Source organism: Lagopus leucura, unplaced genomic scaffold (assembly GCF_019238085.1).
Source record: "Lagopus leucura isolate 7727_CA_CO unplaced genomic scaffold, USGS_WTPT01 Super-Scaffold_100029, whole genome shotgun sequence".
Lineage (NCBI taxonomy): Eukaryota > Metazoa > Chordata > Aves > Galliformes > Phasianidae > Lagopus > Lagopus leucura.
The window spans coordinates 4580745-4592414 of record NW_024962280.1 but is presented as its reverse complement, the minus strand read 5'-3'; the positions used below and the strand labels follow the sequence as shown (position 1 = coordinate 4592414).

The window sequence follows — 11670 nt, the reverse complement described above, 5'->3', positions numbered from 1 at the left end:
CTCATGCTATATGCTATTTAATAAACCCTTTGTACTTCTGACACAGAACAAACATAGCTGTGGCTGGGGAACCTTCTCTGCATCAGTGGCCCAAGAGGAGCATCCTCGTGCTGGTGTGACCTAACAGCACATGGAGCCGAAGCACACTGAAAAGACAAACCTAAAATGGATGTCTCTGAGTCAGTGAGTTAGAGCACATCTTTGCTAGCCCATTAACTAACAGCATTTCAAAGTCAGCTTGTAGATGTTAACTTCCATACAAACAACTGTAAAGTCATTTCTGCACTTTGCGGTTCTTCAGCAGCTATTCCATTGGCACTGCTCACTGCTGAGAGGTACTAAACCATAACTTTTGAGAGCACTCACCAGCTGCTACCTCCTGGTCTTAAAATACAACGCTTACAATAAAAGTCAAAGAACTGCTCCTAGATAGAATTAAAAAAGATGCTTTTCTGTGGATTGTAGAAGACGCATCGTTTCTAAATGGCAGATCTCTCCCTTGAAGTCTGTTTTGCATGGAAAGCCATAATAAATCTCTCTCAGATATTTCCATGACAACAAACCATAATATAAACTGGGATTAAAACTTTATTGGACGAAGAGTGAATGGAAAGAATGGAACATAGGAGAGAGATCTCAAAACACAGTCAACAGAAACTCTACCTCACCTCCAGCATGCAGTACAGCTCTAATGCTGCAGAAGGGAAGCAGCAATATTTTAACAGCTCTCTGAAAGGTAAGTGTCCCCCGTAATGCTGCTTCGTTTTGCTTTGAAGTATTTTTGAATGTCTGTTCTGGCTGTTCATTTAGTTAGTGGATAAACCTGTGCATAAAACGTCCTTGTCTTCTGCCTCTTTCTCTTATCCCAGCTATATTACTGATTTCAATCTTTCCTGTGGCTGGTAAGGCAACATAAAATACCATTCCTGCAGCTGAGGGCAGGTAGATGAGTGCCTGGACTCACTTTCTCTCACAGCCATTCCATCTGCTCTCATCACTGTCCTTCAGTACATGCGAAGCAGATGCAGGAACTCATCATCACACCAACTCGGTGGCATTTCAGTTCTTGATGCCCCATTAAGATGTGGCCTTCGGTATCCAAAGAATCAAAAACAGGGACTGCTTTCTTCGCTCTCAGCTGTTTTTTCTGGCACTGACCCTAAGAAGGAAAAGCCACTCCTAAATCATGCTTCAGAACCCCTTTGAACAAGCAGGACAGCAAAGCTGTTGGATTCAAAGAAGGACTGCAATCCCCGATCCAAGTGGGTCAGGGCATCAAACTCCCAGCGAATTAAGTGTTATTTCACTGCATTACAAACCTGGGCTGTCAGGAGAATAGAGATCTGCTGCCGCCTCAGTTCAAGTACCATTTTAAGAAAGGACAAGATTTGTCTGAAAGACTGAAGCTCTTGTCTCCCGAGGGAAAGGGAAATGGTCATTTTTGACAAGATACAAGTCAGCAAAAATGGGAGGAATTTCATGAGAATAAAGGCTGCTCTCTGCACGGTCACATCCACAGCTTCAGGCCCTTTGCTCTGCCAAGCCTCCAGGTCCTGCAGCTAATGCCACTGGCCTCAGAATGTATGGGGGTGGGAAGAGTGAAAGCAATCTTCAGAATAACTGGAACTATTTGTCAGCTTTCCAGGAGCCAGACTCCACGAGCCTTATGGGTTCCTTTCAACTCAGGGTGCTCTAAACAGGGACAGTTGCCCACTGCTCTATCATACAAATACATCACTTAAATTAGGTCAGAATCAACACTGTAATACTGAAATAGCTGGGTGCTGGTGGCATACAGCCCACGATTCTCCACAAGAAATGAGTAAAGCAGTTACATGGGTAGCTGGATAAGCAAAGCGAGAGGACGACAGGCTCTTCCTTTTTGTTTTTTGTTTTCCCCAAATGAATTAATTTGTGGCTATACTCCATAAGATTTAGCAGCATTTTAATAACTTGCTACGAAACTGTCTCACGGTGCAAGAACAGGAACGACCAATACTGACTCCAATGAAGCTGCAAAGCCTGCTGAAATTAGGATACGGACACGGCACTAAGGCTAATGCATCACTACGGAAAGTGCTGCAAAGTGCTCAGCTGCCAACAGGCACTGCCGTGTCACCCTGCTCTGTTCTTCAGTAAAGCCTGGCAGTTGTGAAATAGCAACACCAGCAGATGGTGGGCATACGTATGTGTGCGTGCACTTGAAAAGCAGCACCAAGCTCTGTTTCCACGCTGCATTAAGCCAGATGCCAGCGTGCACTCAGAAAACGGGTGGTGGTGGGGGGTCCCTGTTCTGCCCCTGAGCTCACCTTGAGCTCCTTCCCTCAGCCAGGGCTCGCGGGCACAGCATCAGGATTAGTCTCAGGGAGATGCGGGATGCTGCAGCTGGGGAGCCCAGCAGCCCCGAGGGATGTGCCTGCGGAGCGCAGAGCCAAGCTGAACGAGAACGGAACTGCAGGTGAATCAGAGAGAGGGCGACGGCTGCAGCTTCACCCGTCTGTAGCCTTACCGCGCTCCTGCCAACATCCAAGGGCAACGAAACGACGGACAGTGACCGCAGCCGTCCCCGCGCCCACCGCTGTCCCCACGCACCCGTCAGCCCGCGCATCTCGGGTTTTACACGCGTGGAGAACGCCGCACCGACCCGTCCCAGAAGCGACAGCTGCTGCAAGAGCGCACGCCATCGCCCTTCACCGCCTCGACGACGGCAAGCGGAAAGCAAGCTCGTGAGGACGGAGCTCAGAGGGCAGCTCCGCACCGCGGCCAGGAGGTGGGAGCCTGCGGGGACGCCCGGCCACGGAGGGGCGTCCCACGAGGAGGAGCGGAGGGGAAGGACGAGCGGAGCGCGCACGTCGGTCTAAACTCGCCGCAAAGAGCGGAGCCGCTCCGCACCCGCGGAGGCAGCGCCTACGCCCGCAGTGACGCGCGGAGGGACCGGCCCCCGGCCGGGAGGGGAGGGGGGGCGGAGCGGGGCCGCGTCCGTCCCCGCCTCCCGCACCTGCCCCAGCCCCGGTCCGGGCGCGGAGCGGCTCCGCGCGGGGATGCGCAGCCCGCGGCGGCACGATGCGGGAGGGGAGCGCGGAGAACAGGACGGGCGGCGAGTTCCCGCTGCACCTCTTCCCCGCGCCCGTGCTCACCGGCATCACCGTCGCCTGCGTCCTTCTCTTCGTCGTCGGGGTCCTCGGCAACCTGATGACCATGCTGGTGGTGTCGCGGTTCCGGGACATGAGGACCACCACCAACTTCTACCTGTCCAGCATGGCCTTTTCCGACCTGCTCATCTTCCTCTGCATGCCCCTGGACCTCTTCCGCCTGTGGCAGTACCGGCCCTGGAACTTCGGGGATCTCCTGTGCAAGCTCTTCCAGTTCATCAGCGAGAGCTGCACCTACTCCACCATCCTCAACATCACCGCGCTCAGCGTGGAGCGGTACGTCGCCATCTGCTTCCCTCTGCGAGCAAAGGTGATCATCACCAAGAGGAAGGTCAAGCTGGTCATCCTCATCCTCTGGGCCATCTCCTTCATTAGCGCTGGACCCATCTTCGTCCTGGTGGGTGTTGAGCATGAGAACGGCACCAACCCGCTGAGCACCAATGAGTGCCGCGCCACGGAGTACGCCATCCGCTCGGGGCTGCTCACCATCATGGTGTGGATCTCCAGCATCTTCTTTTTCCTGCCTGTCTTCTGCCTCACGGTGCTGTACAGCCTCATCGGGAGGAAGCTCTGGAGGAGGAAGAGGAAGAACATCGGTCCGAGCACTGTCATCAGGGACAAGAACAACAAGCAGACTGTGAAGATGCTAGGTATGGCTCCCCGAGCTCTGTGTGTGCAAGTGTGTGTGCTTGTGTGTGCAAGAGAGGGGAGCCGAGCAGTGCCAGATCACTTTCATTGCTTCTAAAGGAAAGCATCGTTTTAAAACCTTTCCCACAAAGGGCTCCACTTTAAGGCATTTGCAGAACAGCTCTCCCCTTTCCTTAGTTTTATTTCTAACCAGTTGGTGCTGGGGACTCTAAAACAGTTAAGGAGGTTTTAATAACAACCTCTGACAAAGACGAATATCACCGTTACAATTAGCTCTTGCCCTGGAGATTTTTAGAACATCTTTGGCTGTGGATACCAACGTTATTTACAGAGGGTAGTTTATTTGATTTTCAAACTAACTTCTTCTAAACCCACAAAGTTAGCCACAGACTAAGCAAGCAGGGTATGATGTGCACCAACTTTCAAATGAAAGGGCATTTTTAGCAAATTGGGGTAATTTAGCAGTGTGGCTGTTTAAGATCGTGGAAAGTGATCTTATTTTTGTATTAGAAAAGCAGTAGCCTTTGCTGAACAGTGACCCTTTCATCTCCGTTAGGGTCTGTAATCCCCTAAATTCCCACTGACTTCAGGGTAACAGGACGGAGACGACAGACGCTGTCAGTCCTGTATTTACACCACCGCGTGGTTTAAACAACAGACACTGCTGGCACACAGAAGAGCACGGTTAGCACAGGGATGCTGGCAGCTCCTGACAAGCATGTGCTGGGAGTTGGCTGCACAGAACTCAAAGTTGCTGCACAGATCCATGCCTGGTCACTGAGCACTGCTGTGTGCTTTCACTCTGACAGATCCCAGCATGGCTGGGAAGCTTCACACAGGTGCCACTGCAAAGGCTAATGAGCCAGATGGAGAAATGGCAGCGTGCCCTAAGGGGCTTTATTTTACATATATATATATAAAAAATAATATATATACACAGGAGCCTACCTGACCTTTTCTGAGTGCCCTGCTTTAGTAGTACTACCATCAAGCAGCAAAAATAATAAAACCTGTGACATTCTTTGAGCCCTTTCAGCCACGTTTTACAATCAATAGAATTAGTTCAGGTGGGTAAGCGTGACCTTGGAAGTAATTCTTCACTCACGCTGCTAGAGCTTCAGGATTATGGATCTCTATTTACAATAAGTAAATTGCCAGCATGTACTACTGCCATGTTTATCTATCTGCATACTTAACTGTAAGGAATTTCAAAACAGTAAGTGCTTATTTCTGCCCCCAAGTATTGCTGTAAGCACTACAGTATTTCAGACACCTTTTCTCCTTCTGCAAGGGCTGGGAACAGCATGGCAGGGGTGAGCTCTTCCTCTGGCAAAGCCAGTGTTCTGCAAATGAAAACAGCCTGATGCTGGGCAGAAAGAAAAAAAGAGAGTAAAGGCTCAATAGCAGCAGATGCACAATGCAATCTGCTCTCACTGCTTTTAGTTTTCTGCCTGAAATCCAGAAGGCGCTTCCTAAGACTTCAGCAAGTCATGGAACATCGATTAAATGGGATTAGCATCACTTCTTTTAAACTGCAGAAAGATTATATGTCTCTAGGATAGTAATTAAACACCCAAACATACAGCCTGACTTTGAAAGGAGCTACCATAACCCATTCCTCTTGAAATCAATGGGATTCTGCACAAGTAAGGATCAAACTGCATTCTCAAAACCCCAGTTAGGAGGGATATGCATGCTTACTTGTAAACATATAGGCTATGCTCAATATTCTGTACACAATGACCGCAGTGGTAGTAATCAACATATGGATTAAACTCCAGAGCATGCTCACAAGCCATGGAAACTTGATCTGAATTTCCCAGGTGGAGAAACTGCAAAAAAAAAAATCCAAGTGTCAGGCTCAAGAAGATGCAGAGCAGGAAAACAGATACTCTGAATTTCAGCTGTGTGCTGCAGAGTATGCCATAAGTTGCATGTAGCTTTCCTGTGCTTGGAGTAATCGTGTGCCAATGCCCAGGCAGAAGGGCAGGGTGCCTGTTGTTACCCTGTTGGATGTGCCCTACAGATCCAGGCAGCGGTGGGTTTTTTTGTCTTTTGGCCTTTGTCTTAAACCACTTTGCTTCCCAGGGATTAAATGCTTCACTATAAACCACAGCGTTGAGTCTATCGTTACACATAATTTGCTTTTGTGGGTGCAGACAGTAGATTATAATTTCTGTCAGTGTTCTAATTCTTTAACTCTGTTCCTCTATGGAAAAGATGATTTGATAGCTCAGGTGTGTTGCTACAGCAGAGTAGCTGTGCAGTATACAGGCAGGCTGCCTAGGTACAATCAGTTTAAGTATTGCTAATCTATCCTGCCAGAAAATCTACTTGAGAGAAACCTGAAAAGTTACAGGGTGCTTTTTCCCACTTGGAGATTAACTGGTTGAAAAGAGAGAATGCTATTTCATTTATTTTTTTTTCCTACTCACAGTTAACACACTTTCTTCTCCTGTTTTTTATTGTAGTTGTGGTGGTATTTGCTTTCATACTCTGCTGGTTGCCTTTTCACGTAGGACGGTATTTATTTTCCAAATCCTTCGAAGCCGGGTCCTTGGAGATAGCAGTGATCAGCCAGTACTGCAACTTGGTGTCCTTCGTCCTCTTCTACCTGAGCGCAGCCATCAACCCCATCCTCTACAACATCATGTCTAAGAAGTACCGCGTTGCCGCGTGCCGGCTCTTCGGATTCAAAGCCCTGCCAAAGAAAAGACTCTCCAGCACCAAGCAGGACAGCTCACGTGCATGGACAGAACCCACCGTCGCCACATGACACGGGGTCCAGTGCCAGAGCATCACACACCAGTGTTACCAGAGAGCCATCACGGAGGGGACGTGGGGCAAGACACAGATCGACAAGGAAAGCTGCATTTGTGTCCTTACCTGCATTTGTTGGGAGATGTCACATAAGCAGTGAAAGATTTTTAAAAATTACCTACACTTTGAGAATATCAAAGGAGACGCGTGGTTACAGTATTTGGTAACAATCAAGTGATATCTGTCTGCTGCTTTTGTCCATATGACATCTAAAGGGAGCTTATAAACAAGATGGAGAGCGACTTTTGACTTGGTGAGATAGTGACAGGACAAGGGGGAACGGTTTTAACTAAAAGAGGGCAGATTTAGGTGGGATGTTGGGAGGAAATTCTTTACCCAGAGGGCAGTGAGGCCCTGGCACTGCTGCCCAGAGCTGTGGGTGCCCCATCCCTGGAGGTGCCCAAAGGCATGGATGGGCCCTGGGCAGCCTGAGCTGGTGGAAGCACCCAGCCCATGGCAGGCATTGGGACTGGATGGACTTTAATGTCTCTTCCAAACCCAAACCGTTCTATGATTCTATGACATGATTTTTTATCACAGGGGAGCCAGGCTTCCTCATTTCTAACAGGCAAACATAGCCTGGCTCCACTGAGAGCCCATGCAGCTCTGGTAACTGCTAAACACGAGCTGAAGTTTTCCAGAGTTAACTTTTGTTTTGCTAAGAATTTTGCTAATATATAGCCAGACCCTAAGGAAAATTTAATTCCGTTTAATTCCGTTTTTGAAGTAGTAATCATAGAATTTGATACACCTTTCATAATTTCAATTTTTAAAACAAGTTCCAAAAAGGAGAAATAAAAATGGGCAGTTTTTCAAATATGCTTAAATTAATGTCCCTCACATCATGTGTGAATAGAAATTAAAAAAAATCTTCATCGAAGTGGCATAAAACTGGCTGTACTGGAAGATTTTGGGAATGTGTATCAGTGGAACAAGGATGGTGCTGCCTTCGGGACTGCAGTGATGCTGTGAAGACTGGGAATGCAACCTCCCACAGTCATCTTTTTGTTTTACCAGCTGACTCACCTCTACTTGCTCTGCTTGACTTGACTGTGAGCCACTCACTGTACCCAAACTTGGGAGCTGTTGGCTGTCCCAGTATTGGTGCCTGTGCACACTGCAGCCTGAGGACAGGTCTGCCTGTAAGATGCCCTGGGTTGGGATCAGTCAGTCCTGAGCACCTTATGTGCCAGCAGAGCCCATGCTGTGACAGCACTGGTGTACTGCAGTATCACATCCATTTACTTTCAGACCTGCAAAACTCAGAAAATATACATTAAGACCCACAGGCAGACACGTTCTCATACTTGATTCATAAATATCTTAAATTTAGCTGATTTTTGTGACTCAAGTATGTCATTAAAAAAACAAATCAAACCAGAAAACCTTCCACACTTTATGCTAATCTGTATGCCTTATATCACATCTGTTGTCACACCTATACATAGATGTTGTGGTCCAGCTAATAGAGCTTGAGGGTGTGCATGTGCAATAGCAGCTTTTATTTATTTGGTTCTACTATTTATTACCAGCTGGTCCACAACTGATTCTACATAAATTGTCTGTCCACAAGATTCCTATTGCTCCTAAGCTCCCATTGCTGACTATGGGCCACATTCTGCCTGTTATGCCTTTGCTGGTGGTGCTGCTCAGGTGTAAGTGAAAAGAGAATTTGGCCCCTTCTGTACCTGTTGGTGGGGCTGGGCGGCTGCAGCCTGTCCCAGCGGGGGCAAACCACAGGAGCAGCAGCAGATGGAAGCTGTAGAGGGGCAGCCTAGCAAGGCTTACCTCATTGGAGGCTCCGGTGTGGGCTGAGCCCTTTAGGAGAGCAGCAGCCATGGCATCCTCTCTCCCTTTCATCTCTGACCACTTCTGCCTTTCCGTTCATTCTGTTCTTTCCTTCACTGTCAGCTGACAAGCAGATCTGGTGGCAGACATCACACAACTCAGGGAAACAAGAAATCGAGGAGTCTGTGAAGACGTGAGCTCACTCATTACATGTCTGTGTAAATGAACCGATCCCGCACCCACCGTCACGTAAGCGTTTTGAGTTTCAGCTGTGTCTGTGGTATTAAATGTGAGCAGAAAAAGAAATAAAGTGCCGAGAGTCTCTGTAGAGCTGTGGGTGGGTGCTGGGGGGGGGGGGGGGGAGGCATGGCCATGGGCTGCAGGAAAAGATTTCGGCCCTGGCAGACGTTTCACACACACTGTAGCAGTCACTCGACCAGGTTGCACCATCCATTAGCTTTGCCTCCCTAAGGTGCTAAAATATTTCCATACAGAAATGCTGGAGTTGGTGGAATTGTCCTTACTGCTATAGTGGGCTGGTGGTCAGGGTCTGGAAGTGGGCTGGTCTGGTTGGGGTGCTTCTTCAGACAGCTGCTGGCACTTTGTGGGCTACTTTTATCTGGGAGACAGGAAAAGCATCACCGGGGCAACTTTGGCACCATAAGATCAGATGTCAGGTGCCCCCAGAAGGGTACGTGATGTTCCTGTGGGATGAATATGCAGCTGCCTACATCTGGGGTATGCTGCTCCTGGAACTCCATTGGAAAAACAAACAAACAAACAAACAAACAAAAAGTCAACTGTTCAGCTTTTAAATAATATTTTCTACCTAGAACAGATACTGAAGTCACAGGACAGCCATGATGGCCAGGGCTTCCTAAGAGAAACAGCATTTCCCTGCTGTCCTCAGTCCTTTCTACAGACCTTCATTTTCCCAGCACCACCTCCCCCCAGTGCCTTTTCTGTCTGAAGGAGCACAGTTCTCTCCCCAACACAATTTTGGACCTGAATGTGGCTTTTAGGGTCTGCTTTACCTGCAGTGAAGGCGGGAGCATTGCAGGTGCTGGGCTGCTCAGGAGTGTGACAGCAGCACAGCCACTTGCAGCTGTGAGCTGTGTGTTGCACTGCTGCAAACTCTTTCCTGTAGGAACAAACTCTGCCAGCTCCAACTGAAAAAGAAAACCATATAGGGGCTTTACGAGTCAAAATTCTGCTGTATTCTCATGCCCTGTACATAAAGAACACACGTAGGAGATAAGTGGAGGCTAACTCATTAAACAGCTCAAATTTTAAGAGATTTTCCAGCACCACAGTTCATTTCACAACTTTGCAGATAAACAGAACAGATTTGGCTGCATCTTATTTATCGGCAACATCTTAAGCTGGTGATAAAATAGGTCAAAAGCACTTTACCAGAAAGGTCCATTCATTTTAGAAAAGTACCTTTGATGGAAGCGTCCACAGGCAGAAAATCATGTCCTATTGTATTGCTTGCCAAAAATAAGACGTTCTGGAAAAGCGGCACTTACATGTCAAATCTGGAGCTGCAAGATGCTCAGAACTGATGGAAGTTTCTATCACATGACATCGCCTAGGCACTATTTAGAGCTGCAGCTTCACCTGAATACCCTGAGAACCAGTGTGGGGCAACAGCTGGTGCCCCAAACCCACCACTGCACGGTGACATCGCTGTGCCATGCTGCCTGTCAGCTGGGCGGAAGCTTGCATGAAAATGAAGTCACAGTTTTGTTTCATTCTCACTACAGAAAGGCATTGTGAAGCAAAGCTGTATGTCCAATGCGTATTTTGTCGTCATCCTTCTTGGGTACATCAACATTCCCCAGCAGGACTTGTAATAATACAAGTGGAGTGAAAGCAGATGAAGACAAATGTAGTCCATCTCTTATTAACGAAGGTCTGCAGTTCAAACAACCACTTCTGCTTGCTGCAAAATTTTTTGGTTGAGCCTTGGAACAACGGTAACAGCAGCACATGCCATGCACACCAGCATTACCAAACACAACATGTATGTGCTGACACACTCGATAGCAAAGGCTTTTTGCTGCTCTCCATGCTCGCTTTGTTTCCTTCCTGGGGATGGAAATGACAATTTGGTGACATGTGCGAATTCACCTTAAAACTCCTGCAAATTCTCACCCCAAATTAAGCTAATATTCACGATCACATGAGCATGCATGCTGCTCCATCAATAGCACCTTGGGATTGATTATTTATTTTTTTTTTTTTATCAACTGGTGACAATGCAATCCATTTTTGTAAAATTCACTGTGCAGAAAGGGATGCAATTTTCTATTTTTGGCTGAACGCTGCAGGTCTGAGCCCATGGCACAGCTGCCAGGAGGGAAGGAGGTGAGCAGCACAGTGCTTGTAGCAGGCCCTCCCTGAGCATCTCTGGCTTAATCCCAATATGCCAACACCACTTCAGATAGTCGGCTCATGGCAGCAGTTCCTCTCACGTATGAAGCCATTTGGTAGGAGGAGAGCTTGCAACCCTGGTGTAGGCGTATCGCAGGAAGAAAAGGTACCTAGCTGAGCTATGGGTGAATGAGTGCAGTATTTGCACAGCATTAGGGCTGAATTTCTCCACTCCATTCACACGCTGATCCTCACAACGCTTCTGTTTGCTCTGGTTTATTTGCAGAGAATAACAGCTTTTGTATGACTGAAATTGAGAGAGATGAGCAAATGAAATCACCAAGAAATGACATCCATTGAGCACGCTGACCTAAGAAGCTATTTCTTTACTGTGCTAGTAAACCTAAAAATAGGTTTGATTGCATGCCATCCCACCCGCGCTGGCAATTAGTATAACAAACGTAGCTACTTCAACTAATCACAGCATATTCCCTGAACAACTGCAGATAGCCAGCTAACCTGCTGTGCCTGAAAACACCTTCTGAATCCTCCCGTTTGCTTTTTTATTTTGCCCAGGAAAGAACGTGTGCACTGAGAGTGCAGTTGTCAAGAGCAGAAACAGATGCAATCAGTTACAACTTATTAAATGCATTACTAGTAAAATGGCCTTTTCAAGGGATCTCAGCTGGCTGTGAAAATATTGAAACAAAACGTCCCTATCAATGTCCCTATCTTCCCCCTGCTTACCCGTGGTTCTCATTCCTGAGAAGAATAGGAGATGACATTTAAATCTTCACTCCAAGGCAGGTGAATATCGAGGACGGAGAATTTCAGTGAACCGTAATACATCACAAGTTCTGCAATCACTGTAATTCTAGAGAAAGAT

General features: G+C 47.6%; 1 protein-coding gene across 2 annotated transcripts; it reads left to right on the top strand.

Moving 5' to 3' along the window:
- The first annotated feature begins 3054 nt into the window (after positions 1–3054).
- On the top strand, positions 3055–6666 carry GHSR (growth hormone secretagogue receptor). Of its 2 annotated transcripts, none has more exons than XM_042881228.1 (2): positions 3055–3802; positions 6320–6666. In XM_042881228.1, the coding sequence occupies exons 1-2, from the start codon at positions 3064–3066 to the stop codon at positions 6574–6576; spliced, it is 996 nt and encodes a 331-aa protein (XP_042737162.1). In that variant the 5' UTR covers positions 3055–3063; the 3' UTR covers positions 6577–6666. The 2 variants fall into 2 exon arrangements, with proteins under 2 accessions (XP_042737162.1, XP_042737161.1); XM_042881227.1 differs by having other exon boundaries at positions 6272–6666.
- The last annotated feature ends 5004 nt before the right edge of the window (positions 6667–11670 follow it).